The sequence below is a fragment of the Poecilia formosa genome, unplaced genomic scaffold, assembly GCF_000485575.1.
Source record: "Poecilia formosa unplaced genomic scaffold, Poecilia_formosa-5.1.2 Scaffold2, whole genome shotgun sequence".
Classification (NCBI taxonomy): domain Eukaryota; kingdom Metazoa; phylum Chordata; class Actinopteri; order Cyprinodontiformes; family Poeciliidae; genus Poecilia; species Poecilia formosa.
The window spans coordinates 4,516,218-4,537,003 of NW_006799941.1; the positions used below are offsets into that span (position 1 = coordinate 4,516,218).

At 39.8% G+C, this 20,786-nt stretch overlaps 1 protein-coding gene across 1 annotated transcript; it reads left to right on the plus strand.

Annotated features, from left to right (window-relative positions):
• The first annotated feature begins 1,073 nt into the window (after window positions 1–1,073).
• epha2a (eph receptor A2 a) lies at window positions 1,074–18,906 on the plus strand. Its single transcript, XM_007550744.2, has 17 exons — window positions 1,074–1,232; window positions 2,909–2,976; window positions 5,085–5,721; window positions 11,665–11,820; window positions 11,909–12,241; window positions 13,634–13,761; window positions 13,871–14,051; window positions 14,164–14,266; window positions 14,519–14,571; window positions 14,655–14,780; window positions 15,016–15,201; window positions 15,297–15,358; window positions 15,479–15,688; window positions 16,338–16,487; window positions 16,734–16,927; window positions 17,615–17,770; window positions 18,123–18,906. Exons 1-17 carry the CDS (start codon window positions 1,157–1,159, stop codon window positions 18,229–18,231), a joined length of 2,928 nt encoding a protein of 975 aa, XP_007550806.1. The 5' UTR covers window positions 1,074–1,156; the 3' UTR covers window positions 18,232–18,906.
• The last annotated feature ends 1,880 nt before the right edge of the window (window positions 18,907–20,786 follow it).

The following is a 20,786-nucleotide window of genomic DNA, read 5'->3' on the forward strand; positions in this document are numbered from 1 at the left end:
TGTAAGTAAATTAAGAAAACTCAAGTACCAAGGAAAAAACTAGAATTACATGTTTATATGTCCGGATATCAAAATCAAGAGGTTCAAGTGAGGTTTTTTTTTTTTTTTTTAAAGTGATGGTTTAAAAAACATTTTTTAATTTGTACAAGACACACAATTTTGCTTGACTTTAAAAGCAAATATAGCTCTACTGGTTTCAATTAAATAAAACTAGATAAGCCCATAATAAAGCCCATAATGCCTGATAAATTTAGGCATAAAGTAATATTTTAACCTTATCAACATGTTAACGCCCAGATGACTCCTGACTTGAATCTGATGAGGAATATTTCAAGGGAGCTAAAGATTAGGGTGATGGTAATACTACCCTCCAGCCTCAACTGCTCAACTCATCAGCAAAAACAGATTGATAAAATATCAGTGGAAGCTTTAATTAAAGACCACTTAAAATGATCAGTTTCTCTAATTTTACTTTTTATAGGTATATGTTTGAGTAAAATGAACATTGTTCTTTTATTCTATGAACTACTGACAACATGCCTCTGAAATTCCAAACAAAAAATGTTGTATTTATTTGCAGAAAATGAGAAATGGTCAAAATAAGGGGACAAATGCAATCCTTTCAGACCTCAAATAATGCAAAGAAAACAACTTCTTATTCATTTAGAAACAACAATACTGATGTTTTAATTCAGAAATCAATAGTTGGTGGAATGACCAGGACGTTTCAATAGAATTGCCTCTATTTATATATTAATATGAATATAATATAGTTAGATAAATTACATCTATAGTTATTTTCTTACATTGTGAGCCATGTGGTGTTCTCATCAGCTCTCGTTTTATTGTCCTGAGGACATTTTTATTTCACGAATTAGTTTATGGCTGATACATTCCTGGAGCAATTAAAAAAGGATCAACTTCTCCTGAATGAAACAGCTGCTTGGCTCCGCCCTCACATGTCCATATTTGGAGCACTTCCACATTCCACGGCCCGGTGGGCGGAGCTATGACGCCACCTGTTTCTGAATGGGCCGTGAGGCTCCAGCTCAGCCAGCCGGTGTGGACAAAGTTTTCAGGGACCGGAGACGGTGGGACTGGCGGAGAGTAGCACACGAGTTCGGGATACACGGCTTTTTAAAAGTTGTGTGGAAACATGGGGCTGCCTCGGGTCAACCTTTTCTTCTTTCTATTTATTATTCGGGTTTTAATCAGCCTTCAGTCAAAAGAACGTAAGTACTTTTTAAATCACGTTGTATAGAAAAGTAGTTTAATGGCTTTTCACTGGACCGCACCTTATGAGTCAGGAGGCTGGAATTTAAAGTTATGCTTCCGATTTAGCTCTATTGTTTTCCAGTAGCAGCGTAAACTATTCTTGCTTTTAGATTTTTTTATTTAAACTTTTATTTTGTTTTCTGTATTTGTTTTTACTTTATCCTTAGCCAAAAATAATCCAGAGCAGCGTGTTTTGAGTTCTTCTGTTAATTTATTGAACTTGCAGTTGCAGTAAAACCCAATCATTATAAAAATACTTTGATTATCGCTTTTTTAAATAACTCCATCCGTCTTTTTTTTTAATTGAATCGGCGTCTGCCTCTGGAGCTGCTGAAGGGGGGCACCTGTTTCCTGATTTAACATGTCACACTTTTTTTTTGTTTTTTGTTTCAATCGGGTCACGCAGATTCATGTATTTCCCCGCTTCATGGTCGTTTAAAAGCCCACGCCTTTCTCAGACACTATTAAATCTTGCACCCTGAGCCCTGGAGGACACGGTCCCTGAAAATCTGAATCAGACCGACATGGCTGATTAAAACGTCAGAGCGAGGCATGTGCCCCCCATAAAACAGCTTCCCCACCCTCACATCAAAGCCGAGAGTTTTTCTTAACAGCTCAATAGTTTATATCTAAACCTTGAATTGTCCAAAGGGGATTTCTGTGCTTACTTATGTATATATTATACTGTAATACAACTCAGAGACGGTGCATTGTTCAAATGGACCCAAGAAGAACTTAATTTGGGGTTTCCTTCCAGTTCAGAATCTGAAGTTTCTGTGTTTTATAGATTATTTTAAACTAATGACACCCCAAATCAGTTTCCAAGAAAACTTAAATAGAATGAAATTTAAAGTAGACTTGTTACAGCTCTAGCTTAAATTATACATTATCTTTACTCCACACGTTAGCAGCAAGATAAACCGTCACCGATACCGTCCACAAGGAAGCAAACCACAAAAGGCCATTGCTAAAGGAGCTGCTCTTACTCTATCCAAGCATGGAAATGGAAAGTTGAGTGGATGGAAAAAGTGTGACTGTGGCATTCTTGTCTTCTGAGAAAGTGAACATGTTTTTTTTTTTCTCTCACATGTAACTCTAAATTAAGAACCAAATTAAAAGTTTATATATGACCACTTTTCAGCTGAATTACTGAAATAACTACATTATTTCATAAAATTGTAATTTATTGAGATTTTTTTTTTTTTACAATTCCTTTGAGAGCTGTTTTCTCTTTTAAATTAGACCCATTCACATTTAAAGCAAATTTGTACTTTAATTTATTCTGATGAACAAATTTAAAACTTAACTGCTTAACTAAAGTGTGTAATTGTTATTCTTAATCTCACATGCTACTATTTTATTTTTTTTATTTCATCTATACTTAAGTGAATTTTATAACGTTTGTTTGTCCAATAGTTGTCTGCCCTTTTTTAGTTTTAGTCAGTGTGCCTTTTGGGGAGTTCTCCCTCACAAAAAGCGATTTTCTCTCAAGGTCCCTGCTGGTAAAATAATGGTTACATAAATTAAATAAAACAGGACAGTCGTGTCACGGCTTTATGTCGGTGAGTCAGACGTTATCAGTTGAGCGAGAACTGGCTGTAACTAAGTCATATATTTCTGTTTGTCCCTGCAGATGTGTTGCTAGATATGAAAGCTTCTGGGTCAGAGTTGGGATGGTTGACGTCGCCGAATGAGAACGGGGTGAGTTTTTATGCTTCCACAGGCACTTTCAGGATTCCAGATCCACGACTTGAAACCTGACGACTTCTGTGAAAGTTTGGTGTAAAACCTGCCTGGTGACAATGACAGAGGCCTTCCTCCTGCTCATTTAGCTCCACTAAAAAAGCTCTCTGGGAGAGATGGAATGAACGGCAGCTCGATGAGGTTTGGCAGAGCGCAGCTTGTCTTGTGTTAATGTTACCCTTTCATAAAGAGCTTATGAATGCCGTTAAAATGTCAGGGTTCAACCTACATTTACATTTACTCTACCAAAGTGCGTTTTACAGGGCTACAGTGGATTACTCTTTATGTCCAAACCATAAAGCTAAATTTTCTCTCCTTCTATAAGCAGAGATAACACTCTGAAGAGATATAGAAAGACGTTACAGAGAGAGAGAGGAAAACAAAAAGTCTCATCCAGATGTACGGAGCCATCTTTCCCATCTCTATCTATAGTTCAGTGGCTTTCCATCCAAAATAAGAAACAGGATATGGCCATTTCCAGAGCGTGGTCTGTGTTTCTTGTTGCACTCAAAGATCTAAGAATGTACGGATTGGCGTTGTATTGAAAAGGATTTCCCTGTTTGTCCAATTTGAGCTTTGTTCTACTGCAACTTTGTCTCCACTTGCAAGATTTATTTAGTTTTGCACGTAGGATCATTATTTTCTGGAGCCTTTTTTTTTTTTTTTGGCTGTAAAATTTCTCAGTAGTTGCATACTTAAAGGGATTGCCATGTTGGAAGACTTTAAGCAGTTTACACCCTACCTGGGGAAGTTGTAAATTTTGACATTTTTAGTAGACTCAATCATAAAAGAAGACAAGAACTTCCCATGGAGTCGAAATTAAGCTGGAAAGCTGGAATTTATCAAGAGTTCAGCATCCAATATGGCTGCAGCATCTTTAAAATGTAGCAAAATGGAATAAATCGAGAAAGCTTTTCTATTTTAAAATGGTTAAAATGTTATTGCACTCCATGCGATTGATCTTTTATGAACCTTTATAGCCATTGCCACCAATTTGCGTTGGTTTATTGACTGAAGAGTTCAGTAAAATTGAGACAGGAAATAAAGACAGGAAATGATGCGCCACCAGTGAACAGAGCATGCAAAGGCTTTCCAGTCAGATTCCTGCTTGAAATAAAAGTAAAATGGTTTAAAAAGTACAGAGATTATAGTGCTTTAAGTTGCTACTGTTTTATTACAAAGACATACTTTTCGACTAGTTAGTTACTCTGAACAGGAATGCGATCTCTTCTGTGTCTGCATTCAGCTCATCTGCGGTTCACAGTCTTTTCCACATCAGTTGTAAAGTTTGAGGACTCAAGCTTTCCCTAAAACCTTACCGAACTGCTAACATATGATGTGTTAAATTTTAATCAAGACTTAAGCCTTTTAATCTTTTTACACGTCAGTGCTTCCCTCTAATAAAAAACCCTCTAATTGCTGGTGACTTTGCTGCCATGCCTCTCTCAGCGCTCTGCTTACAGAGCTTGTTTAAGGGCCATAAATGTTGGTTCTACTGTAGTAGTTGCTGGGTTGATTCCTTCCACGCATGCAGCCATGTGTGTTAATGGAAAACCACACACGTCGAGAGCGCACTGCACATGCCCAGACGATGTTAATGTTTGGGAAAAAAGCTCCAGCAGACTTCTGAGCTTCAGGGGCTTTCAAGAAAGCTTGAGCAGGCCTGTCGCAATAAGCTATAAATGTAGTAATCGCATTATAAATTAGCTTCTATTTGCATGATTTATCATCTTTCTCTTTTTTCTGTCTCTTTCTGCTAAAAATTAGACGACAAATGTCTTCAGTGGGGTGCATATCTCTTTTTTTGAAGGACAGTTTAGTTCACGGAGACTTGACAATTCATTGCATTTGTTGCTTCTGTTTGTTTATTAATCTTGCATTTTTATGCCATTGCCATTGTATTAGTTCAGAATGGTCTCAAAACAACCATATTATCTTTTATCTCAATAACTTCTGAAACAATTTATCATCCGGCATGATTGTTATCATGACAGGTCTAAGCATGAGTGAGTTGTCCTCTTTCATTCGGTGATATTGATGCCATTTTTTTAATCTTCTTCTTGCAGTGGGAGATTGTTCAGACGGTGGTGAACAGCTCACTTTTATACACCTACAGTGTTTGTAACGTCGACTCTGCCGACCAGGACAACTGGGTACGGACGACTTTCATTCAGAGACGCCCGGAGAGCAGCCGCGTCTCTGTGGAGCTCCAGTTCATCGTCCGGGACTGCAACACCTTCGACGGCGCTTCTGTCACCTGCAAGGAAACCTTCAACCTCTTCATGTCGGAGGCCGACGCCGACGTGGGAACCAGCTTCCGCAAGGGGCAGTTCCGCAAGGTCGCCACCATCGCTCCCGATGAGGTCACAAGAGGCCGGGTGCCGAAGGTCAACACCGAGACGAGGACAGTGTTCCCCCTGTCCAAAAAGGGCTTCTACCTGGCTTTCCAGGACATGGGCGCCTGCGTTGCCCTGCTGTCCGTCAGGGTTTACTACAAGACGTGTCCGTCCACCGTGCGCAGCCTGGCAGCCTTCCCGGAGACGGTTGCAGATGCCTTGAGGGAGGTGGAGGGAGTCTGCGTGAAGAATGCCATCAGTCAGACCACCCCACGCATTTACTGCACAGCTGAGGGTAAATGGGTGGTTCCCGTGGTGCAGTGCCAGTGTCTCCCAGGATACGAAGCCACAGAAGGCTCCTGCCAAGGTAAGCCTTGCCAGAAATCTGCCTTCAACTGTGTTTGTCTTGCTTTGGGTGTTGTAACAAATTTGTCTCGGCGGTGGGGGGGGAATGAGTGCGCCGGAATGCTAATTATATCAGGTTTGTTTGGAGATAAGTGCCAAGAGAAGGCAGCAAATAAAGGTTTCTTCATATCACGCAGAAGAATCAATCTGAGAGTAGATTTCAACTGTTTCCCTCTGATGCATCATCATATTTGTACCTGTTGCCCAACAGCCCTTTGTTTCCACCCCTGGTGTCTCCGGTTTTAAGAACAAGGCAGGGCTCAGACACGGTTTTACGACTTCCCGTGAAAATGCAACTCTATACAACCGTTGAAATTTTTGTCCTTTTATGTCATAAAAGTATTTAATGTGAACTGAATGCCTTAGTATGAGATGCTGGAAAATTGCTGTCTTTCATATGTAGCTAACGTTACATTTCTTGAAAACTCAAACACAAATTCTATTATGAAAAATACAAATCCAGGAAGATTTAAAACTGACATAAAATGTCATTTCTTCTCCTCTTAGACATTCATTCAAAGTCCAATGTTCAGAAACACGTTTTTACATGAAGTTAAAATTGCCCAATGCGTTATGTATTACTTTGGTTTTTAAAATTTCACAACAAAAATTAGCTTTTCCAGGCAACACAATACTGATGAAAAGTTGGACTTTCTAAATATAATGTATTAGGCCAATTAATTAAACATTCCCCTTTTGCTGCTTCTGAAGTTGAAATTCCCAGTGGAAAAATCAGACGTTTCCCAACGTCCGCCTTGCAAATGACTCATTCTAGATCTTGTGAAACTTTTGAGCCGGCTTTCCATTATAATTACCTCAAAGCTGCACTTATCCCTGTTGTTTCTACACGGTTTGCTAACACACTTTTTCCTTCCACCCAACTTTCTAAATATATCCTTGCATACACGACTCTCTGAACAGCCAGCCTGTTAGGAATGACCATTTTTGACTGATTTAATTTTTTTTTCAGCCACATAATTTCCAAACTGAAGGTTATATGTTCCTTATCTACACACAGATAGATATAGGAAGTGATTAATATAGTGATTAATAATCACTTAATCACTGTATTAATCACTAAGGGATTTACTTGAATTAATCTTGGGGATTACATCTAATGAAAACACATAACTGTTTATTGGAATAAAATATTACTACATACAAAGGCTGCTGCTTTCCCTACTACTAAACAGTTTTCTCATACACTTTTTTCTTCCACACAACTTTCTAAATATATCCTTGCATACACAACTCACTGAACAGCCAGCCTCTTAGGAAGGACCATTTTTGACTGATTTTTTCAGCAATATAATTTCATATGTTCCTTATCTACACACAGATAGATATAGGAAGTGATTAATATAGATATTTAAGGGAATTATTGAATTAATCTTGGGGATTACATCTAATGAAAACACAGAACTGTTTATTGGAATAAACTATTACTACATACAAAGGCTGCTGCTTTCCCTACTACTGTACAGTTTTCTTATACACTTTTTTCTTCCACTCAACTTTCCAAAATCTTGAAAAAATAAAATAAAAAAAATATATATACATATATATGGATGCACCAAAACCTTGCTACATTTAAGAAAAATAAAATGGATGTCAAAATATAAATGTAAGTAGAAGTACGTTTCTAAAATAAGAAAAGGACAGAGCGCTGGCGTTCATGCTCTATGTGCTCTGTTTGCATGTATAGAAAAGTTGGTCTGTCCTTTGGTATTCTGGGGTGTGGTGTGTTGAACTATCTGGAGGAAGCGTGGGAGGAGAAACGGTACGGAGTGAAGAGGAAGGAGGGAGGAAGGGCCGTCAGTGTGCCCTTCCTGAAAGAATTCAGAGAGGAATTCTTTCTTCCTCACGTCACCGCAGTACCTTCAGCGCTGATTGACACGAGGAAGGGCTGTGTGAATGTGTCGCAGTGACTACCTGAAAGCGCCGTGTGTCTTCTCCTCGCTGGAATTTGTTTTGGGCAGGTCGCTAAGGCAACCAGAACCACAGATTGCAGGGAAGAGGCTGACACACCTTTCAGGGGTTAGACTGAGTCAGGCTGCGGTTTTATGACTCCTCGCAGTCCGAGCCACCTTGACTGGTGAAGACATTTGTTTTCTTAACCTGTTCCTGTAAGATCATTCACGCAGAGACAAGGGATCAGCTTTTATGGGTTCTAAACGCAAGGGAAATAATCTTTTAAGTGGTTAATGATGTGCTTTTGAAGCTGTTTAATGTGGAGAAATATGGTCTTTTTGTTTACATTTTGACTCTTTATTCACTGATACAACCTCCTCCACAATTATTGTAAAATATTGTGCAACTAAAATTAGAATACATTCTTGTAATAGATACTTTAATGCCGTTGGCTAACAATGGGATTTGGAGAATGTGTTTAACGTGCTTTACCGTCCTCATATTTTTTGGTGGCCACAAAACAAAACAAAAAAACAAACGTATAAAATTATTAACATTCTTAATCATTTTTTTAAGTCAATTACATTTTTAAAATAGGCTTTTTTATGACTTTCTGTTTCCTAATTATATCTATGTGGTCTCCGCTTCTGTTAAAAAATGGAATAGACCAGAATACAGGTCATTTAGTTAATTAATCTGATTTATTTTTCACAGTTTAAAAAGTTGGGACATAAAAATATTCTATCAAAACATGATTAAAATACAAATAAAAAGCTAATTAATTAATATAAGTGATAAAGAACCGAAATAAAATAATAATTAAGCAGGTATTAAGGAAAAGCACCTTTTAATACAAATATTATCTGTTCCTTTATGTAAAATAGATGTGTTTGATCTTTATGAACAGGAACTGTGCCAGAAACTAAGGCATGTTCACTGACGTTCTACATTTTAAAGAGTTTCATATCATTTTTTGAACCAGAAGTCATGAATTGAAGATAAAGAGTTTTTTAAACACATTGAATAACTTCAAAAAGTGGATTTTAAGTCAACAAATAATTAATTTACATTCATTTTACAGGAACCATTAATTGTGATTACAGTAATTTCATAGGAAAGGTTGGATTTGTCAAAATAATATTCAAATTTTACATTTATTTTAATCTTTTTTGCTGTTACTCACCAGGGAAGCTGCAGTCGCATATTTTGCGTTGCTTTATATAGACTGAACAAACAATTGATTAGAAGGCCAATTAACTGATATTGAAAAGTTCAGCCCAACATACCAGGAACTGATAAGCACTGCACTTCAAAGCACAAGTGTCGCAATCACTTTGTAAAAAAAAAAAGAAAAATCAAGATGGAAGAGAGGAATGTTTTAATCTTTAAGGTTTCTCATAATAGCCAAACTGGGAGATGGAAACGGAAGTTGGCACAAAAAGGCAGGAAATTTGCTTCAAACAGGGAAATGTATGATTCCAAAGTTTAGATGATAACCTGATTAATAAGACAGAGGAAACATCTGTTGTTACACGAGGGGGGAGGAAAGAAAAAACTGTGATCTTCTGTCAGCCAACGAGAGAAAGTGATATCCTAACAGGCTCATGTCCTGCGTGTGGATTCCACTGGCGGGCCCAACTGTTGTGGGAAAAGGAAGCAGGAGCGACATGAGGAGGAATGCTGACTGACACAAATAAGCAGATTGTTCTTTAGTGGACAGTTGGTGCATGAGGGGAGGTTAGATTTGAGGGCTGCTTAGTTAGGTGTGGGGTGTAATTTAGTCAAGAGGATTAGCAGAGCCACAGGACAGCTGTTAGCCAATGACATGCCCCACTCGGTCTCCTTTTACTCTTTCATCCGGTTGTTAACACACGCAACGAGCTCCCTAATCCACGCTCTCACTCATTATAACAATGGCTTGAGCCACAAAGAGCGAAAAAATTGTTTCGATTATTGGATGCAGCGGTGCGTAATTCATGTTCTTTTGAGAGTCTTAGCACAAGAGAGCGTGAGAGCGTCTGAAGAATAAACGCAGAGATAATAATTTGGAAAACTTCCAGCCATCTGATGCAAATGCTTTGTATTGGAATTTGCATCAGATATGCAATGCAAACACATGGTCAGCATTTAGATAGGCGTTTCCTATTGCCAAAGTTTGCATTAACAATGTTTTGGGTTTTTATACACATGCTGTCATTTATGAGCTTTATACGGAGCAATGCAACATGTTTATGGCACCACTCTGTCCAATCTCACAGACAATGGATGAATGGGGCCGTAGTTCCTTTAGTACGTGACAGAGGTCCTGCTGTTCCAGCTCCAGATAAAATGGGCAGGCCCCCTTTTCTTATTCGAAATAACCTCGGCTACACTCCCCCTGTCGCCGAGTGACTCCCCAGAGAGCGCTTCTGTTGGTGCTCCAGACCTTAACCCCCGCCGTCCCCCCTCTATTCATCTTCATCCCACACTCAACCTGCTCCTTCTCCTCTTGTGCACCAGCACTACTTGGGGTGCAAAGGTCCCTCTGCTTTGGTGGGGAAGCAACGCGCCCACGTCTTTAATCCAATGTTCCCCCCGACCTCTTCTCTCTCTCTTCAGAGCAGGCGCCAGACTAAAGGCAGGTCCTCAGAAAGCAGAGTGTGACGAGATCTTTAAATATTAAAAAAATAAAATGAAACGCACAACTCTGCTTTGTTGCTTTTTTTATCCACTGCTCTGGTAGTTAAGAGTTGACGCCTCTCTCACATTCACACGTTTAGAACAAGTTTTGCTTTGGACAGAGGAAACCAAAATTAAAAGTTTTCGGCAAGCATTCGATAGGGCTGGACAATAAATCATTGTTTGATAGAGTATTTAATAATTTAATTGAACTTTGATCCAGAACTGCACAGCATTCTGGGGAGGTAGGTTGAAGAATTCTACCTCTTTTGTTGCCTAGCAACAACCTGTTGAGTTACTTGTGGTTACCTAGCAACAACCTGTTGAGTAACTGGCGCAGCAGCAGTTTAAGATTTTGCCACTTTGCCTCATAACTGCTTAAAAATAGAAAAAATAATAGTGTGAAGTGAAAACTGTGGATACAAGAGGAAGTTTGTTAGTAATTCAAATATTTTAAACAAAACCCCCCAAATCATTAAGTATCTATATCAACCAATGTTAAATGTGATAAGTTTTTAGGCATATCGTCCAGCCCTGGCATTCAGAAGGTTAGGTGTGGCAGAAAACTAACACCATCTCTATAATGAAACATAGTGGTGGCAGCATCATGCTGTAGGGAGCCTTTTCTTGACAGCTGGTTAGATATTTATGGATGGAACTAAATACAGGGGAAACCTGGAAGAAAATCTGTGAAAGAGTTGCGCCTGGGGCGGAGGCCCAACATCCAGCGGCCACTGAGGCCTTACCCCAGCCAGAAAGTATGCACATCTGCTTCCACAAAGGAAGGAAGAAAGCCGGAAACAACAGCCTCAGACTGAATTGCTTCTCACTTTCTGATTTCTGTCCTGCATGGATGTTCATTAACCTCTCATGCCCTGGAAAGCTCTTTATCTTCACAATGAAAAGTCCATTTAAACCACTCCAGCAGTTTCCAAGCTGCCATTTCCTTTGGCAAAAACAACAAAAATATTATCTACCAGAAATCTGAGCCGCATAGTTCACAGGGGAGAGGAGAGATCCGATCACCTGATGGATTTACTGCCCCCGCTGCCATCCGGTAGGCTCCGGCACTGTGACCTGAGATCATGCCTTCAGGCTGAGAAAAAAAAAAAAAGGACGAGTGGAGGCACATCATCAGGGAAATCCCTTCTCATTCTTCCGGATGCAAAGACTATGTGATTATAGGCTAGTCACAACAAATGCTTCCTTTTGGCTGAAAAGGGGCCGGACTGACAGGGACAAGCTTATTGTTTGCTTTTTGATCGCTCATTCCTTCCTCTGTTTGTCTCTTTCATTTGTCACACTGAAATGAACACACCCTTCTTCTCTCACACAGAATGCAAACCAGGCTACTTCAAGCCGTCTGCATCCAACGAGATTTGTCAAGTGTGTCCGGAAAACACCAAGTCGTCTTCAGCCGGTGCGACCGAGTGTGTCTGCGAGGACGGCTTCTTCAGATCCCCGTCTGATCCTCTGACAGCAGCTTGCTCCGGTGAGACATCCCGCTCGCTTCCAGCTCCATCTGGACTCACTGCTGGGTCGCGTAGTTCTCATTCTGACTGACTTACTTCCTGGTTCAGCTCCGCCCAGCGCCCCACGCGACCTCACTTCCACCACGCTGTCGGGAGATGGCCGCCTGCTGCTGTCCTGGAGCCCACCTCTGGAGACCGGAGGCCGCAGCGACCTGACCTACAGCGTGGCGTGTGAGATCTGCGACGAGTCCCAGTGCGTCGCCTGTGGCGAGAAGATCCGCTTTGAGACCGGCCCGACAGAACTGAAGGAGCCCGGAGTTGTTGTTAGTGACCTGGATTCTCATCACAACTACACGTTCACCGTGGAGGCTCACAGCGGGGTGTCGCAGTACGGCTCAGAGAGGGCCACTGCAAGCATCACCACTACTCTGGACTATACAAGTGAGATTTACGGGCCTCATTTTCTCTAAATGTTCATCGATCATAAGCGTAAGCTTACAGTGTCACCATGTAATTATTGTGATAAAAATGTATAAAAAGGCCTTAAAATTAATTAATCTCAAGATTTCAGAAGTATAAAACATTTTAAATAATCATTTATGTCTCTAACAATTTCTTTAAATGAAAGGAGTTTGTGAAAATGAATCATTTACTTATTTTAATTTCACTATTGTTGAGGGACTTTTGACCAATAATCTGCAACTTCCTAGAAAATACAGAGGCCGTTTTTATCAAAATGGAAAAGATATGAGAACATAGTTTCTCACCTAAGATCTTTTTTGTTGTAATTTTCTGACTTCGGCCTTATACATAGCTCTTTTAAATAACAAAATATAAAAGAGAGGTAAAATCACAAATAAAATAATTTGTGATTTTATTGTAAATCACAAATGCTTTACAATAAAATACATAAATAATATGAAATGTTCAGTATTACCTTATTTGTGTCAGCTTAGGAAAATTTTCCTTGCACAAAATAAAAAAATAGAAACAGAGAGCCAAAACAGAGTTTGTGAAATATCATTAAAAATATCAACATAAAACAAATCGACTAAACGTCAGACATCACATAACGTCTAAAGTTCATCTGAATAATGCTTCCTGAGTTCAGTCTAAATAAAAAATAAAATAAATCTAAAAAAAAAAAGAAATAATAAAACAAAGTAAACACTAGGTGTTAAAATTAGATCTAAATAAAAGCCTGTTTTTAAAGAGCAGCTCTTTGTGTCACGTCACATTTAAGGGATTAGTCATGGATTACTTACAACAATCCCTGGATAAATGTACAAAACTACAATTTAAATGTGTCTGTTACATTTTTTTATAGGAATTGTCAATAATTGTGAATCACTAGTGAATTTCTTAACATATGTAGATTTTTCTTTATATATATTTTTATTATTATATATTATATAAAGAAAAAAAACTTTTTTTCCCTTACATATAGAAAAAAAAATAATTTGCTACTCATTAATACAATTAATGTACTTACAGAGTAAATGTAATCAAGTTAAAAGGTGATTTTTCCTCTGAATATGTCAGTGTGCTGCTGCATTTTAAGCTTTTTTCACACATCCGTGTGGCTCTGTGATACAACTAAAGCATTCAGATAAGAGTCACTTATTGAGTTACCGTGAGCTCGGGTTCCAACCAGCTTAAGAGAGCAAAAAGCTGTTTTTGTACAACGTCTCAATTAAAGGCTTCTACAAAAGATGGACTTACTACACAGGGAGGAATTTGGTCTGACCCGCTGAATCCCAGAGGCTTTCATTTCCAAACACTATGATTAGTCACTAACCATTATTTGGCGCTCTGTCTCTCGCCGACCGTTAGATCCCCCCAAGGTGACGTCGATCCATCTGGATGACCGTGGTCCCACCAGTCTGTCTCTGTCCTGGACTCTGTCTCGCAGACCTCCAGCCCACATCAGTCACCACTATGAGCTTATGTACCGCAAAAAAGTAAGACGGAGAGCTTTTCTCTTCCCACGTAAAACGTATGAAGCGCTGTCATAATGTAGATTAGCATTAGGATAAATCTTTCTAACACAATTTTCAATTCTCTCTGCAGGATACCGAGGGAGAGAGCGATGTGACCACCTACACAGTCCTGATTCTGGACAAAAACTCTGTCCTGATTAACGACCTCACCCCAGATACGACCTACGTGTTCAGAGTTTTGGTCAAGCTGAGTCCTGAAGTCATGCCTGGCAGCTACAGCAAGGACCAAGCGTTTCATACGTCAGCCTTAGGTACAAACATCCATAAAAGCTGTCAAACCCAACGCACATCACAATAACATGTCCTGGAAGTGTGTGTGTGTGTGTTTTGCAAAATGACAATGATCGTGTGTGATTTGTGCAGCTGAATCTCAGACACAAAACAAGCCCACGTTGGTGATGGGAGCCGTGGTCGGAGTGGCCATCATCCTGCTCATCGTCGTGGCCGTCCTGCTGCTGCGAAGACGGTACGTTTCAACAGACTCCAAAGCCACATTCGACATGTGTGTGTGTGTCATTGAGATAAATATTGTGTACCGTTTACAAACCTGCCAGCTCTATTATTATCAGCCTCAAAACAAAGGAGGGGTTGTAGTAATAGTTAGGGCCGCGGTGGAATAAATCCTTTGTCTGATTCAGCCGAGGCTGACCTGCAGTCATTAAAAGCCGGCATCTATTCTGCTTAGTCCCGCGGTGATTGGTCTTGTTTTTGCTCTCAGGAGACTGAGCTCCCGGGGCAGAGGAGGACCTGAGGATCCCTACTTCTCTACAGGTCAGCAAACCAGGAAAGCAGTCGAACGATAATGAAATGTTTCTTTTGAACTTATTTATGCTTGTTTTGTTTTCTTTCTTCAGACCAGCTTAAGCCTCTGAAGACGTACGTCGACCCTCATACGTACGAGGACCCTAACATCGCCATCCAAAAGTTTGTCAAAGAAATCGACCCAAATATTATCAGGAAGGAAAAAGTCATCGGCGTCGGTAAATGTTCATAAGTTTAATTTGAGACACAGTGATTGGAGGTTTTGTGGCTGATTTTCACCAAAATTGTATCGATTTTAGTCATTAAGAATTTCAAAATGCTTTATTTCTGTTTCATTTTGATAGCAAAATCAAAGAGTTAAAAAGTTGTTAAATTTAGTGTTTCAACTCTAAACTTAACAACATTTCTTTGAACCATTTTGAAACATTTCCTTTCATCATCTATGCTCGTCAGGTGAGTTTGGCGAAGTGTTTCGGGGCGTGATGAAGGTTCCCAGGAAAGGAGATTTGGCCGTAGCCATCAAGACGCTGAAGCCCGGCTACTCAGAGAAACAGAGGCAGGACTTCCTTAGCGAGGCTAGCATCATGGGCCAGTTCTCGCACCCGAACATCATCCGGCTCGAAGGCGTCGTCACCAAATGTAAGTGTGAAGCTTAAATCAGACCTTCTGTTCAACTGGATGGATATGTAAAGTTTAATTTGAATTATAAAGATTTTTTTACTTGTTTCTTTCAGTCAAACATGCCATGATAGTGACAGAATACATGGAGAATGGAGCTCTTGATACGCATCTGAAGGTAGGTGCCTAAATTTCCTTAAACTTTGTGAAAATTGAGAAAATTAATCGATCATTCCTATAGCATTTTTATATGCTTATATGAAGAACAGAAACAACAAATATGTTTTTTTTCTTTTAGGAACACGATACAGAGATTCCTCCGTACCAGCTTTTGGGAATGCTGCGGGGAATAGCTGCTGGTATGAAATACCTTTCTGACATGAACTACGTCCACCGGGACTTGGCGGCGAGGAACGTCCTGGTCAACAGCAGCCTGGAGTGCAAAGTTTCTGACTTCGGTCTTTCTCGTGTCTTGGAGGACGATGCCGAGGGAACCTACACGACCAGAGTGAGTCCAGCTTTTTATTTCGCCGTCTTTAAAGCTGAAAAAAATAAAGCGGCAGCTGGTACTCCCAGTACCGGATGCAGAAATACACCACTATTTCAGAAACAACCAGTCAGAGTCAGGAGGTGGGTCTTAGCGCTGCCAATCACTCTTGTGCTCACTCCATCCCGCTTGCACTTGGCTGGTTCACCACAACATAGCCATGAATTCTAAGGCTAGTTAGCATGGCCACCGAGACGGTGGATAAATGGCTTTCCTGTAAAGTTGAGTTGTTTCTACGCCATTAGCACATTTAGCATTACGTGATGCTGAATGCGCTAGCATAATTGACAGCGTTAAGACACTCCTCCTAGCTCTGATTGGTTGTTTTTGACTGGGTGATGCTAAGACAGATAGTCTTTTCACAGATTATCTGTCTCATGTTGTACTGTCACAACATGTTCAACAAATATGGAAAAACATATTTTTGTAAAAGTTACCTACTGCAGCTTTAAGTCAGCATTAGAAACTCCAACTCTTGCTGGGTTCAGTCTCTGTCCACTGCATATTTGTTAATTGTGTTTCCACTCATAAGCGTTTGGTCCCTCACCGCCTCATATTTCCTCTCCTGTCACACGTTAAGCTTGGTTTGTTGATGTTTCTCTTGTGTCAGGGAGGTAAAATCCCAATCCGCTGGACCGCTCCAGAGGCCATCGAATACAGGAAGTTCACCTCGGCCAGCGACGTGTGGAGCTTCGGGATAGTAATGTGGGAAGTCATGGCATTCGGAGAACGGCCCTACTGGGACATGAGCAACCATGAGGTATGTTTCATCTGTCACGACCCTTATGGCTGTGATGACTGATTGTTTTGGCCTGTGTTTGGAATGTGGTGATTGAAAGCAACCTTACGGCCAAGCGTGCGGTTTCTCACCATTTTTCATCAAATCTTAATGTCAGTGTAGGTGCGCAGCAGCTTGCTGGACTGCTGCCTGTTCAAACTGACAGTAGGTCATAAATCTACCTTAAATTCAAGCGCTGCCTTAACTCGGCCCCCCTCTCCTCCTTAGGTCATGAAGGCCATCAACGAGGCGTTCAGGCTTCCTGCGCCTATGGACTGCCCGTCTGCTATCTACCAGCTCATGCTTCAGTGCTGGCAGCACGACCGCTCCAAGAGACCTCGCTTCTCAGACATCGTCAACATTTTGGACAAACTTCTGCAGAGTCCAGAGTCTTTGAAAACCATCGCTGACTTTGACCCACGGTAAGGACAAAATGTTTGTTTCTTAGAGAAAGGCACATGAGGTAACTGATATATTGCTTATGATGTTGAGGACATGTGCTTATCCTAACTTTTCATCTTTTAAATTGTTTTCACTGCAGTGTTAAAAGCTCCTGCATACCTAATTTTACCTAACTTTTATATTCAGAATTGTGTTATATATTAAGACTGAAGTAATGATTATTTTTAGGTAGTTATTTTGACAATTAATCTATTAATATGATAAGAAAAGAGCACATTCTGCAGATTTTTCATTTTGCCTCTTAAGCTTTTTCATACAATATTAGAAATTCATTAAAAGATGCAAATAAACAATTAATTCAATTCATTTTTTAAAATAAAATGCATTAATATAAGATTCCCTTAGCAAATTTGAACTGGATGAAGTGAAAATTATGTCACTTCAGGAGTTTTGGATGAAACATATTTACAGACAAAGAAGGTTTTATCTGAAATGCAAAATGTGAATATTTGTTTCTTTTAAGCAAATTAATTAATCCATTTTATATATATATACATATATATATAATAGTTATAGATATTATTATAAAGTTTGTGAGAAAGTTTACAGAGAGAGAGTTTAATAGATTTTGGTGTATTTTCATCATTAGTTGCACAGAAATGTGCACGTTGTGCTTGTGAATCCTGATTTCCTGTGGTTCCCTGCAGCGTGTCCATCCGCCTGCCCAGCACCAGCGGCTGTGACAACACCATGTTCAGATCGGTGGCCGAGTGGCTCGAGTCCATCAAGATGAGCCAGTACAACGAAAGCTTTGCTCGAGCGGGGATAACCACCATGGACCATGTGCTCGCCTTGAGGCCTGAGTAAGTTCTGCGCTGATTTGTCTTTCAGCATGCTGCATTTTTATCGACACACTGAGGAATTATAAAAACTTGGTTGGCTAATTTAATTTCTGTCATAAACTGCCACAATTATGAGTGGAGAGTTTAAACAATTCTTGCACGGCTGTAACTTTTAAAGTTAAATATTCAAGGAAATGTAGACTGTTACACACCCTACTTGTCTGTGCAAATTAAACTTTCTGGTGCTCTGGGCTGTAATTACTCCACAGGAGCCCATTTAGCTCAGGAATGTGACTTTTATATCTGCATACATTACCGATTCCCACTTGTGTTCAGCTTTCTGACAGCGGCGTGTTGGTTTGCTTCTTTTCAGAGACATTAGGAACATTGGCGTTCGGTTGCCCGGCCACATGAAGAGGATAGCGTACAGCATCCTGGGCCTGAAAGACGAGACCAGCTCCCTCAGCGTGTTTGCAGTGTGATCTAAGCATTCCTTCAAATCAAAGTGCACTGACCGGCCATGCCATTTCACTCAGACCAGGAGGGGACTGAAAGGGGGGGGAGTGAAACCGAACCACGCTGCAAGGAGTTCTTTTTTTCTCGTCTTTATGTGGCCCAACATTGGATGATTAAAGAGGAGCCACTAAGCCACTCAGAAAGGACTGAGAACTGAGCACATTTGTGTACCATATCATAACAGAGGAGAGTAATTTATATAAAAAAAAGTCTCATATGTTGAACATATACGATTTCTATGATGTAGATTACAAAGCTGTATGAAAACATGCATAATGTGAGAGTGCTTGCACTTGTAGTAACTGACTGAAATATACCAAGCGCTCACCCTTTTCTATTCTGGATCCGTCAGCCTGTTTCCTCTTTTACTTTCTGTGATTTGTGACTTGTTTTTAAATTTGTAAATCTCATTTCACTCAGGGCAAAAATCACAGATTCTTATGTTTTGCAGTTCGTGTCTTCATCGCAAATCTTCATTTGTGTGTTTACATCATGTCTTAATACAACTGTTCATTTTTTATTTAATATTTATTGTATTTTATATTTATGTTATTTGTCATATAAAATAACAGATCTGGTGCAGGTGAACCCAGCTGTTTTTTTTTTTTTTGTGTGTTGGAATAAAACGTTTGTCACCTGTACTGGCTGGATGCATTTTTTTCTTTTCATTATATGTCTGTGTGAACTTAGCTCCCCCTTACTTTGACAACCCTAAATAAAATCCATTTGCTTCAGAAGTCAGACAATTAGCAAACAGAGTTCACATGGGTCATTTAGTCTCTTCGTAAACACAGCAGCTCTGCAGTTCTGTGAAAACTCAGGTGGTTGAAAGGAGAAAAACTGTAACTGCATTTGACTGCAGAACGGTGATGGCGCCATCATGCTGCTTGGATGCATTTTTTTGGGCGGAAGAGGGAAGCTGGTCAGACTTGATGTGACAATAGATGTATCTTAATACATGGTTAAACCTGAAAGGAAACCAGTTAAACAACTGAAGTGAATACAGATAACAGCTGTAAAATAAAATGTGAAAAAGTTTAAGGATCAGGGCGAGTACTGTAGCAAGCCACTGCGTTATGCTTCGTGCATGTCTGTTATGATGCGTTACGCATGAATAAAACATCTTCGACGGCTGTGAATAAGACCTTTAAAGGTCAGCTTACAGTTTGTTTTACTTTCTAATTAGCTGTTCTGCCTCACAGAGCTCGTCCTTTGCTGGCTGTCAGGAAGTTTGACTTTGCAAGGCGGAGCAGAATCTCACACCATTTGCGCTCCATTTCACATCTGTTACTCAGCCAAGTTAAAATGGTCCGGCTCGGCTTAATGCTCGCTGGAGATGACGTTGCTGATGCACGGCTAATGTGAGACACTCCTTCCCATGCATTCCTATGTGGATTTAATCTTAATTTTTTTGCCTGTTTTGATATTTTTATATATAATGTTTGTAACAGTTTATCATTTTAGCATAAAGTCCTTCACAGAAACATCTCCACACCTTTTTCCCCCCACACTCGTACACAAATAATGACACACTACCAGGCTAGGGTGCGGCTAAAAATGCTAAACCCTCCAAACAGGAGTCCAACAACAGCTCTGACACATTAAATGTCCAATATCTGTGTCATATTCCACTGTGTCTCCATCAGCGGAGATGGAGCATCCACACCCATTCCACAGGCACCCACAGTCTATTATGGGAGCCTCATATGTGCTGACAACTGTAACAAAAGGGAGGTAAATTACAAGCCTGGAGACAGAAACAAATAGGCTTCTGAAGATTCATGACCTGTGTAAAAAAAGTTTTTTCCACTTTCAAAGATTTTAATATGTCCACATCCTACAGGAAATGTGGCTAATTAGCAACATTTTCCAGTTCGCCCTGTGATGTGTGTTAGTTTATCTTAGAGGATATAATTTCACATAGTCAGACAGCATTACAAAGTATTTCTTAAACCTTTGTTAATATAAGACTAATCTAAGGGATAAGTTGCTTATTGTTTTAAGACAAAGGACTTCTGCAAAATGATTTCAGTCAGCTTTCTGCTGTGGAAATAGTAACAGAACAACATCTTGCAGGTTTTGCCCTTTCCCCGTTTGAATTCCAATTATTTTCCTGAAATGACAAGCTAAAACAGGTTTTCTTGCTCTTCTCGCGGGAATTTAATCACTAATCCTGGCATTCACGGTTTTTTGTTTGTTTGTTTGTTTGTTTAGAAATCAAGTAAATATTTGCTCTGAAAGTTAAATAAATAGTATTCATTTAACAAACAAAACAAACACATTGATGACAAATTATTTTTCTGTGTGAGAGAGACAGCTTTAACACAAAAATTAAAGGATTCCTCAAGGGATAATTATTGAGTTGCTTTGTAATATTTCTTCAGCACTAATATAAAAACGTCCATACCTTTCAGGAAATGTTGTTTTCTAGCGACCCCACGTGGTGAATCACGAAATGTCTTTGTGTAACATTCAAAGATGACCGAAAATATGAATCTTAACCTCCCAAAGTTCCCAGACT

Coding starts and splice junctions, on each gene's coding strand:
- epha2a (XM_007550744.2), top strand. CDS start 1,157: ATGGGGCTGCCTCGGGTCAACCTTTTCTTCTTTCTATTTATTATTCGG. Junction 5,722..11,664: donor CACAGAAGGCTCCTGCCAAG/GTAAGCCTTGCC, acceptor TCTCTCACACAG/AATGCAAACCAGGCTACTTC. Junction 12,242..13,633: donor CACTACTCTGGACTATACAA/GTGAGATTTACG, acceptor GCCGACCGTTAG/ATCCCCCCAAGGTGACGTCG.